Source organism: Oncorhynchus mykiss, chromosome 24 (genome assembly GCF_057628025.1).
Source record: "Oncorhynchus mykiss isolate SJ-2025 chromosome 24, ASM5762802v1, whole genome shotgun sequence".
In the NCBI taxonomy this organism is placed as follows: Eukaryota; Metazoa; Chordata; class Actinopteri; order Salmoniformes; family Salmonidae; genus Oncorhynchus; species Oncorhynchus mykiss.
In genome coordinates, this window is record NC_143045.1 from 4,054,004 (window position 1) to 4,066,117 (window position 12,114).

General features: G+C 45.1%; 1 protein-coding gene across 2 annotated transcripts in view; it reads left to right on the plus strand.

Annotated features, from left to right (window-relative positions):
• Positions 1-9,072, plus strand: part of sipa1l3 (signal-induced proliferation-associated 1 like 3) — a 95,114-nt gene extending 86,042 nt beyond the window's left edge. Inside the window, exons 17-23 of one of the 2 annotated variants that reach the window (XM_090218107.1) lie at positions 568-801; positions 2,244-2,406; positions 4,102-4,285; positions 4,432-4,587; positions 4,976-5,102; positions 5,722-5,803; positions 5,957-9,072. In XM_090218107.1, the coding sequence (XP_090074233.1) occupies positions 568-801; positions 2,244-2,406; positions 4,102-4,285; positions 4,432-4,587; positions 4,976-5,102; positions 5,722-5,803; positions 5,957-6,100 (1,090 nt within the window). In that variant the 3' untranslated portion in view covers positions 6,101-9,072. The remainder of the gene's footprint in view (positions 1-567; positions 802-2,243; positions 2,407-4,101; positions 4,286-4,431; positions 4,588-4,975; positions 5,103-5,721; positions 5,804-5,956) is intronic. The other variant, XM_090218108.1, reaches the window with a different exon arrangement.
• Positions 9,073-12,114: the final 3,042 nt, after the last annotated feature.

The following is a 12,114-nucleotide window of genomic DNA, read 5'->3' on the forward strand; positions in this document are numbered from 1 at the left end:
ACTTCAGGGGAACAGGACAGCACACTGGCACTCTGACACACAGAGACACCCATCACACAGTGGGACACAACAAATAACGTACAGGTATGTGGTACTGTGGTACAGGAGCTTAGGAAATGGGGATAGAGACGTGTGAGTGTTAAGATGGATGGGTGGAGGTGTTGAGTGACGGTGGGTTGGATGGACATTTTGTAGATGAGTGGTTGCTTGAGTGATTGGGTGGATGGTTTGCATGTCCAGAGAAAGCCATCAGGGTCAGGGATATTCACAGATGTTGCTGCTGGTTGGTTGGTATGTTGGTTAATGTTGCTTTTGGTGGAAATGGGTCAGGAGAAAAAGGAGATTTGAGAGGTGAATTCCACCTGCAGCTGTTCTGCATGATGTGTGGTTTGTTGTGTTAGTTATGTAGCCCACCCTGAATGAATCCATCAACTCAAGCATATCTCTAAACCTGTGCATCATTTATATTGACTTTGTTATGCATGTAGACGGCTAGATAGATCGGTTTATGGATTTGAGCATGTGTTTCTCTGTACATTAATGCCATGTGTCTGTGTGTCGTCACAGGGCCTGCTATACACCCCAGGGTTACAAGACCCCTGCAGCAGAGAAATCACGGCCGGTCCGAGCCGCCACAGTCACGCCTAACTCTGCTCTACTCAGCTCCACCCCTCTGTCCAGCTCCGCCCCCAAGTCCTTATACAGCAAGAGCAGACTGGGCGCCTGGCAACCAGACGACAACGCCCCCTCCCGTTCAAACACACCCACTACCTACAGCTCTGACAGTAACAGCAGCAAGAAGTGAGTGAGTGAGTGAGTGAGTGAGTGAGTGAGTGAGTGAGTGAGTGAGTGAGTGAGTGAGTGAGTGAGTGAGTGAATACACTACCATTCAAAAGTTTAGGGTTGTTTTTGTCCATTAAAATAACATCAAATTGATCAGAAATACAGTGTAGACATTGTTAATGTTGTAAATGACTATTGTAGCTGGAAACAGCTGATTTAAAAATAAAAGGAATATCTACATAGAGGTACGGAGGCCAATTATCAGCAACCATCACTCCTGTGTTCCAATGGCACGTTGTGTTAGCTAATCCAAGTTTATCATTTTAAAAGGCTAATTGATCATTAGAAAACCCTTTTGCAATTATGATAGCACAGCTGAAAACTGTTGTACTGATTAAAGAAGCAATACAACTGCCCTTCTTTAGACTAGTTGTGTATCTGCAGCATCAGCATTTGTGGGTTCGATTTAAGGGTCAAAATGGCCAGAAACAAATAACTTTCTGCTGAACCTAGTCAGTCTATTCTTGTTCTGAGAAATGACAGCTATTCCATGCGAGAAATTTCCAATAAACTGAAGATCTCATACAATGCTGTGCACTACTCCCTTCACAGAACCGCGCAAACTGACTCTAACCAGAATAGAAGGAGGAGTGGGAGTCCCCGGTGCACAACTGAGCAAGAGGACAAGTACAGTAGAGTGTCTAGTTTGAGAAAGAGACGCCTCACAAGTCCTCAACTGGCAGCTTCATTAAATAGTACCCGCAAAACACCAGTCTCAATGTCAACAGTGAAGAGGTGGCTCCGGGATGCTGGCCTTCTAGGCAAGAGCATGGAATAGCCTTAATTTGTCAGAACAAGAATAGACTGACGAGATTCAGAAGCGCTTTGTTTCTGGCCATTTTGAGCCTGTAATCGAACCCACAAATGCTGATGCTCCAGATACTCAACTACGCTAACATAATTGCAAAAGGGTTTTCTAATGATCAATTAGCCTTTTAAAGTGATAAACTTGGATTAGCTAACACAACGTGTCATTGGAACACAGGAGTGATGGTTGCTGATAATGGGCCTCTGTAGGCCTATGTAGATATTCCATAAAAAAATCAACCGTTTCCTGCTACAATGGTCATTTACAACATTAACAATGTCTACACTGTATTTCTGATCAATTTGATGTTATTTTAATGGACAATTTTTTTTACTTTTCTTTCAAAAACAAGGACATTTCCAAGTGACCCCAAACTCTCTCTCTCTCTCTCTCTCTGTGTGTGTGTGTGTGTGTGTGTGTGTGTGTGTGTGTGTGTGTGTGTGTGTGTGTGTGTGTGTGTGTGCATTGAGATGCACTGGTCTACCAACACAAAAGCCAAGCATCACGCCACTATGTTAAGCCATGCTCAATGGGACAAGTTGTGTTACTGTATTTAACCTACATTATATTCCTGCTGTGTGTGTGTGTTCAGACAGGTGGACGTGAATTCTAAGAACGTGTTCGGACAGCCCCGTCTTCGAGCATCGCTAAGGGACCTGCGGTCTCCACGGAGATCCCACAAGAGCACCGTCGAGGACGACCTGAAGAAACTCATCATCATGGACAACCCTGGAGAGATGCCACAAAGAGACACGGTGAGGGACACACACAGTACACACAAACCCAGTACATACAGAACCAGTCAAAAGTTTGGACACACCTACTTTTTCAAGGGTTTTTCTTTATTTTTACTATTTTCTACATTGTTGTATAATAGTGAAGACATCAAAACTATGAAATAACACATATGGAATCATGTAGTAACCAACATTTTATATTTTATATTCTTCAAAGTAGCTACCCTTTGCCTTGATGACAGATTTGCACACTCTTGGCATTCTCTCAACCAGCTTCATGAGGAATGTTTTTCCAACCGTCTTAATGGAGTTCCCACGTATGCTGAGCACTTGTTGGCTGCTTTTCCTTCACTCTGCGGTCCAACTCATCCCAAACCATCTCAATTGGGTTGATGTCGAGTGTTTGTGGTGACCAGGTCATCTGATGCAGCACTCCGTCACTCTCCTTCTTGGTCAAATAGCCCTTACACAGCCTGGAGGTGTGTTGGGTCATTGTCCTGTTGAAAAACAAATGATAGTCACAGTAAGCGCAAACCAGATGTGATGGTGTATCGCTGCAGAATGCTGTGGTAGCCATGATGGTTAAGTGTGCCTTGTATTCTAAATAAATCACTGACAGTCACCAGCAAAGCACCATCACACCTCCTCCTCCATGCTTCACGGTGGGAACCACACATGCGGAGATCATCCGTTCAACTACTTTGCGTCTCACAAAGACACGGCTGTTGGAACCAAAAATCTCAAATTTGGACTCATCAGACCAAAGGATGGATTTCCACCGATCTAATGTCCTTTGCTCTGTCTCTTGTCCCAAGCAAGTCTCTTCTTCTTGTTGGTGTCCTTTAGTTGTGGTTTCTTTGCAGCAATTCTACCATGAAGGCCTGATTCACACAGTCTCCTCTGAACAGTTGATGTTGAGATGTGTCTGTTACTTGAACTCTGTGAAGCATTTATTTGGGCTGCAATTTCTGAGGCTGATAACTCTAATGAACTTATCCCCTGCAGCAGAGGTAGCTCTGGGTCTTCCATTCCTGTGGCGGTCTCATGAGAGCCACTTTCATCATAGCGCTTGATGGTTTTTACGACTGCACTTGAAGAAACTTCTGAAGTTCTTGAAATTTTCCCGGATTGACTGACCTTCTTCATGTCTTAAAGTAATGATGGACTGTCGTTTGTTTTTGCTTATTTGAGCTGTTCTTGCCATAATATGGACTTGGTATTTTACCAAATAGGGCTACATTCTGTATACCACCCGTACCTTGTCTGATTGGCTCAAACACATTAAGAAGGAAAGAAATTCCACAAATTAACTTTTAACAAGGCACACCTGTTAATTGAAATGCATTCCAGGTGAAGCTGGTTGAGAGAATGCCAAGAGTGTGCAAAGCTGTCAAGGCAAAGGGGGGCTACTTTGAAGAACCTCAAATATTACATATGTTTTGATTTGTTTAACACTTTTTTGGTTACTACATGATTCCATATGTGTTATTTAATAGTTTTGATGTGTTTCAGTGTGTAGAATAAATTTAGAAAATAGTAAAATAAAGAAAAACCCTTGAATGAATAGGTGTGTCCAAACTTTTGACCGGTACTGTCCATACACATATACACCCACACACATACACAACACACTATTTTACACATACACACCCCAAACTTGCTCACCCACAAACATACTGCCCCACGACTAACCTCCCTCCCTTCTCTTTTCAGTCTCCTCGACACACTCTTCAGCGCACGTTCTCCGACGAGTCTCTGTGCAGCGGGCGCAGGGATGCCAGCTATGCCAACTCTGCCCCCCTGTTTGACCAGGGCACTCCCAGCGACCTGCTGTTCACCTGCACCCTACCCACCAGGCGCCATGCACACTCTGCCAACCACATGCCCAACAAGAAGGGTGAGTGGGGCCACAGCTTGATGTCGTTACCTTCTCACTTCATTGTATCCGTACATAATGATGGTTTATCAAGAAGCAAAGTTTATCACGTGACATCATCATGAATGCTAAGACTACTTAACTTGCCCCCCCTCCTGCCTGGCCAGTCCCTCTGTCTGCGTCGGAGCTATCTCTGACAGAGGTGAGGGATAAGGTTCCCCCCCTGAGGAGGCTGGACCCGGGGCTCATGCCCCTGCCTGACACTGCCTGTGGCCTGGAGTGGGCCAGTCTGGTCAACGCTGCCAAGGCCTACGAGGGTGAGTGTGAGTATTCTGTGTGTGTTCAGATATTTGCGACAGACATTTTGTTTGTGTATACATGCAGAGAGGGAGAGGGGGAGAGGGAGAGAGAGAGAGTCTCACCTCACCTCAGTTCCTGACACCTGGCTCCCTCTGGTCTCCTGTCACCACAAAGCTTCTCACAGCAGCTCCAGCAGGCACAAACACATACGGCCCCTATTGACACATGATCATGGACCTCAATTACTGCCCTAGCCCAGCTAAGCTGCTCCTGGCTGGGCTTGATTGTGTGAAATGTCCCTGGAGACCTTGTGAAGATAGATAGAGGAAAAAAATCAGCATTTGTAGAGTGGTAGCTGATTGTGAATGGGGAAATGCAGCATTGTAACAGTGTGTCTCTGTGTGTTTTCAGTGCAAAGGGCAGTGTCGCTCTTCTCGCTCAGTGAGCCTCAAGTTGGGGTTCCAGACATGCGGCCGATCAAGAGTCCAATCCAATTCCAAACACCTCAGACTCCACGCACTACCCCCACCTTCGGCGGGTAAGTCTCTGAGACACACACACACACACACACTTCGCATGAATCCACAAATATTCACACACACGACACCAACTCGCACACCCAAGATTCACGCACAATCTCAAACAATCACGATCCATAGACACTGCCACGGACGCACCATCTTAAGTTCACGGCAGTCACAGCCGATTAGGAACGTTTCGTCTGTTTGACCCTGAGACTCCAAATCCTAAACCCGAAATGTGTGTGTATAAAAGCACGGCCTACTCTTGTATTTCCCCATTTCCCTTTGGTCAGGTCAACCTCACATGTAGGGAACCACCATCCCGTAGTTAGCTGTGGTAGTTACACATGGATCTAACCAGTTAGTTACCAAGGGATCTCTGAACACCTTCTGTCGTGAACAAACAGTGGAGTGTTTGAGTTACAGCAGTCCGGCCAGTCAGCTTGTGCTGTCCCAGGGCATAACTACAACCTATCACTGAAACGGTCTCTTGTTTCCCGAACTAACCTACTGCGTCGTACGGTCCTGATGAACTCTGTTGTTCTGTTGAACACACACTTTGTGAAACCTGTCTGCCCTACCTGCTACCTAAACCCAGGTGACAGTGTTGAGTTAAATGTCTTTGTGTGTTTTCAGGGATGAGGTACCCAACGCCCTCTCGGGGCGACTGTACAGCCTAGAGGTGATGCTGAAGCAGCTCAACACTGACCTGGAGAAGGTACCGTTTACACCAGAAGGACATTTAGTCTCAATGCTAATTTATATGGCTGTACCTCTGACGCAGGTAAGAACGGAAACTGATAATAAATAAACTCTTCCGTCCCTTTCTCTCTCTCTCTCCCCCACCTTCCCCTCCCTCTATGTCCCTCAGGAGAAGAAGGACAAAGTGCACCTGTTGGCTGAGATGGCTAACCTGCGGCAGAATAACCAGCGGCTCCAGGAAGAGAGCCACTCGGCCAGCGAGCAGCTTCGCAAGTTCAGCATGCTCTTCACCGACACCCCGCAGAGGAAGTGAGCTCACACAGGAAGTGACCTCGGAGAGGGCGTGCAAAAGCATTCGCAAAGAGGACGTGTGACCTAAGCCGGGGGGGGTTAGGATTACCCTGATTTATTGGAAACTCGGCCACAGTGAGTTTCATGCGTGGGGAATTGAGTGGGGAATAGATTTGTCAGTGAGTCTGGTTAGGTATGTGGAAGACATGGGCAGTAGGAAAAAAAACGAATGCGAGTAAGTTAAGGTGTAACATTATGTACAAGAAAATGTGTAACTTTTAAGCATAAGAGGGGGAAAGAACCCCCCCCCCACCCCCCCACATTCTTACGTTCTGTCCTCCACCTGCTGCTTCTGTCACATTCCAACCACACTATCTCCCTCCGGGGGGGTGGGGTGGTAGGGGAGAAGAGGAGCACTTACCCCTCCACCACTCTGACCTGCTTTTGGGGAGAGGGACCTGCCGTTACGCCGCCACCCTCCTACCCCAGAATCCCTGCCTCGCTCTGGGCTGGACGGACACAGGGGCTACAGAGAACCAATGGATCCCCGTTGGCTCATCTGAAACCGAATTGCCTAGACAGAAGAGCCTGCAAGTAGACACGCCTATTTTTTTTAAACTCCCAACACCGCACAAGCCGTCTCCCTCAGGCTGTGCACCCAGAGGAAATCCTTCTCTGTCCCTGCTTGTAGGTTTTTATTTTTTGTAACTGAGGTCTTATACACTCCTGCGTCAGAGCAGAGCCAATAAAGAGGAGAGCTTTTATTGAACTGTAGAACACAAAGATCGCACGGCGAGGCCTAATACTGTTCCTGAAGCGAATCAGCCAAAAAAAAGGACTCCAACTCCCAGAATGCTCTGGGAGACGTGTGTTATAAAAGAAATGGTACTGTACTTTTGCCTGTGTGATTCAACATATAGCTTGAACACATGTCTATTGTACTGATATAACTGACTTAATGAGGTGTGTAACTCGTGAAGGTGTGTAGGGTACAGCAAATACTCCCACAATGCATTAATCGCACAAAATGGAGAGCTCTGGCGATGTTATTTTTTACCCTTCGTTGAGTGTGTGATAGGCTGACACAGGGCATTTCAGTTACGAGCAAGCTATAATATGACAAGGTACGCCAGTGATATGAGACGAGCCTTCTCGTTCAGTTTATGAAACAGAATATAGTGTCATAAACTCAACGATAGTATCTCAATGTCCATTTTTGGTTAACAATCCATTTGAAAGGTATTTACAAATATCCAAGCAGTATGTTTTACAATTTGTAGAATTTGCATATTTCGTGGTTTTTGTTTTGGGTACCAGCTGCGGGTACACACCTGTGTGCATTTAGAAAAGACTCGTAGATATGATCTCTTATTAAACACTGTAGCCGTGTGTGTGTGTGTGTGTGTGTGTGTGTGTGTGTGTGTGTGTGTGTGTGTGTGTGCGCGTGTGTGTGTGTGTGCTAGAATGAAGGGGTATTATACATTAATTTAGCTAACAGACAGTCCTAGTGTCTGCAGAATCAAACTCAACAATTTATACACAACTGTGAGACCTTGCTAAATGACGTAAAACGGAAGTAACTTAGCTTGGGGTGGTGGGTCCGTGTGAAACTTGTGGCCATTTTGTAAAAATGTCCATCTGACAGGAATACAGTCAAATAAATCAACGCAAATACACTATATTCTCACTAGCTTGGTTATATTCTTTACAGAAAGTATTTTTCTTACAGCTTTGTGTCTTTGTGTCCGTTGTTTGTTATGAATGTGGGATAAATGGAGGGGAGCGTGGAGCTGGCAAAACCAACGGGGTGGGGGTTCCAATTCTCGTTTGGGCCACATCCATTCACAAAAATGATAAAAGGGTCTGGTCTCCGTTCCAGTAAACGTAAGCCCCGAGCACAGTTAAGTACCCTTTCATCACAGACCCCCTCTTTTCAGGAACCTTCTGCCCTGCCTCAACTGGAATCCTTTCTTACCCTCACTACTCTCAGGACCTTTCAGACACCCCCTTTAAGAACTGTACTATGTATTGTTTTGTGTGTGGGCATGTACCTGGACGGTGTCAAACCTTTTGTGGCTGGATCAGTGGACATTCACACGCATGTGGCACACAAACATACAAAACACACTACTCAACACTGCCCCCCCCCCCCCCCCACACACACACACTCTTTCAAATACATCTGTACATTGTTGAGAGACATTACGTTTAGATAAGAGCAACATGTATACAGACATCTCTGTCCCCGTTTCTCTTCATCTCACCATCTCTGGTAATTGCTCATCACTGCCCCATCCACAGACGCTGTTGTAGTCTGCCTCCCTGTGTCCTGTAAGCTGCCCATCCTCCTCCAGCCAGTTAAATCATCTCGTCTTGGGCGAAACCAAGAGCAACTGAAACAACCCTACACACTCATGTTATCACTGAAGCTCAGCAAATGTGCTGTGATGTTGTTATCTTCAATGTCTTAATCTTTATTTTGTTTATTTGTGTGTGTGTGTGGAGGGGTACGGGTGTTTTTGAGGATTTAGTTTTGATATATTTGATTTTAAGCAAACTGCAGTTATACATGTTGAACAGAGCTCGGTGCATCGATGTTGCACGTGCACAAATCAGAAATGGTAATACCGAAACTTGGTAAATTGATCAATTATATGATTTTTTTTATTTTTTATGTTTTAATATTTGTATAATTTATTTTTGGCCACTTTTGCAACCTGAAAAAGACAAAATAGTGAAATGAAGAGGGCACCGTGTTTTTTATTTCTATGTATTGCTGTTTGACTTTTAAATCTTTGTTCAAGGCTGATTTCAATTGTTTTTCTGTGTTGGTGCGTTCTGCATGAGGCAATGGGGGATCTTTATGCATCGACGAAAACTTACGGTTGAACGTTGTTTTTCTGGGGGATGTTGTATCAATGACTGTACATTTAAAAGTGTAAATTGTTTTCATTGTTTTATAAGAACATATATTAAAAAAAAAAAATTTCACAATGATGGAATCATTTTTTATCTTTCCTGGCAATGGTATTTAACTTATTTGATCACATTAACAGGTTGTGGGTCTGCTAGAGTTATTGGCGTGTGACCTGGGGCATACAATGTATCGACTGAATCCTCAAATGAAACACTGAATGGAACTAAATGGAACAGGAATGCGAGTGGATAGAAGGGACAACAATGTGGTGCGTGCTACGTCATCGGCTGACAGATTGCTATAACGTGTACACTGAACAAAAATAAGCGCCACATGCAACAACTTCAACGATTTTTACTGAGTTACAGTTCGTATAAGGAAATCAGTCAATTGAAATAGATTCAATTAGGCCCTAATCTATGGATTTCACATGACTGAGAATACACAAATGCATCTGTTGGTCACAGATACCTTAAGGTAGGGGGCGTGGATCAGATAACCAGTTAGTTTCTGGTGTGACCACCACTTGCCTCAACACATCTCCTTTACATAGAGTTGATCAGGCTGTTTATTGTGGCCTGTGTAATGTTGTCCCACTCCTCTTCGGTTGCTGGATGTGGCCGGGAATAGTAACACGCTGTCATACGTCAATCCAGAGCATCCCAAACATGCTCAATGGGATACATGTCTGAGTATGCATGCCATGGAAGAACGGGGACATTGTAAGCTTCCAGGAATTGTCTACAGATCCTTGCAGCATGGGGCTGTGCATTATGGAATGGCAAGACAATGGGCCTCGGGATCTCGTCACGGTATCTCTGCATTCAAATTGCCATCAATAAAATGCAGTTGTGTTCATTGTCCATAGCTAATGCCTGCCCATACCATAACATCACTGCAAGGCACTGTGTTCACAACTTTGACAGCAAACCGCTTGCCCACACGACACCATACGTGTAGTCTGCGGTTGTGAGCCCGGTTGGACACACTACCAAATTCTACAACTACGAGGGAGGCGGCTTATGGTATAGAAATGAACATTAAATTATCTGGCAACCGCTCTGGTGGGCATTCCTGCAGTCAACATGCCAATTGCACGGTCGCCCAAAACTTGAGACATCTGTGGCGTTGTACTGTATGACAAAACTGCACATTTTAGAGTGGCCTTTTATTGTCCCCAGCACAAGGTGCACCTGTGTATTGATCTAGTTGTTTTAATCAGCTTCTTGATATGCCACACCTGTCAGGCTGATGGATTATGTTCGCGAAGGAGAAATGCTTACTAACAGGGACGTAAACAAATCTGAACATTTGAGAGAAATAAGCTTTTTTGTGGTTATGGAAAATGTCTGGGATATTTTATTTCAGCATATGAAACATGGGGTCAACACTTTACATGTTGCGTTTATATTTTTGTTCAGTAGTTAGCTGATAGGTATTTAACGTATCACGGCTTTGTAAGATCTGTCAGGCAGGGACAGCGCCTTTAAAATAAACCCTTGCCTCAACGAAAACCTGGATCCAAAAAAGCAAGTTGGGTTATCAGTGGATTAGATGTTTTCAGTTGAGTGAGAGGCTACAGAAATTACAAACCATGGCAGTTACTGCATAAATGTATTTCAATATATTTGAGAACAAAATATTTTAGATAAGGAAGAGTAGGTTAACCATCGACAGTCATGATATCGATAAATGTTCAACTCCCAATAAAACTGGACAGTAGAACTCGACTCTTTCCTGTCGCCAACGCCTCGGGGACAGGTCACCTTCTCCAACATCATCGCGACCCTTGACCCCGGGGCCCCTCGCAGGCTGCTACTGACCTGCCACTATGACTCCAAAGTCCTGCCCCTGGACCCCTGTGTCCCTGCTCTCAATCAGCAGGTGTCCTGTTATGTCCATCAATTTATTTCCAGGGACCGCATTTGATATCTATTTATCTATCAGTTTAGTCAGTAAAGGAGATTTTTATGAGAAACGGTCAAATGTTCAAAGCACACCCATCCCAAGTTGGCAGCAAACAAAATTCACTAACACAACGAGCCCTAACATTGTGGTCATAACCTTACATCAGTGTCTGATTTCAGGCAGTTTACTCAGAAACACAGAATAAAGACTGCAATGGAAAGAACAGAGATGCTGAGTAGCTGGGTTTCTCTCCCTGCTCTCTGTCCCCTCTCTCTCTGCAGTGTAGAGTATAAGGTGCTGACTGTAGCCTTGCAGAGAGCAGCCCTGTTTTTAGCCGCAGAATCCTCTGTTTAGCAGTGCAATGCCCCGCCCCCACCTGAGACAGATCTTGGTAGTCACACAGCCAAACTGCGACATCATTGCAGCCTCACACAAAAAGACCAATCAACTGCAAGAGTGACGTTGTTGCTGGGAAATGAGATGTGATGAAATGTTGCCTTAGCCTTGACTTGGTTACCAGTTGGCACAGAGCAGAGAATTCACCCCTCTCTCTTTCCCATCTTCTGCTATTAAACACGACCACCTCCCCCTCCCTCTCTCTCTGCAGGCATCTGCTGTAACCCTCCAACTAGTGTTTTTTGACGGAGAGGAGTCATTTGAGGAGTGGACAGCCACTCTCTACGGATCGAGGCACCTGGCAGAGGGCATGGCACACACACCCCACCCACTAGGCTCCACACACACCAACCTACTGCAGGCTGTGGTGACAATCAATTACATCCCCTTCCTGCATTAAGGTGAGAGGGTGTGCTCATATACAGACAGACACACTAAGACTGCGTCGCCCCAGCTGATGGAATTTTGTCTTATGAAATACTTTCAATCCTGCATTTATTTTTTTCTTTCACACCAACTCAGGTGTTCATGTGCTTCACGTCATTGCCACCCCCTTCCCCCTGTTCTGGTACACACTGGATGACACTGGGGAGAACATACACCAGCCCACAGTGGAGAACCTCACCAAGGTTCTGGCTGAGTACCTGGGCTTCTAACCATAAATAAGAACCAATAGATTACCTAGAAACCTTTTAACCAGTGTAGGAAATACACAGATGGGATTGGGGACAGTTTTGCCCTGACATTGCAAAAGACTAGGGGCAGATGGATGTTCCATCCACTGAAACCAACAGACTCGTAGACGCATTGATCTG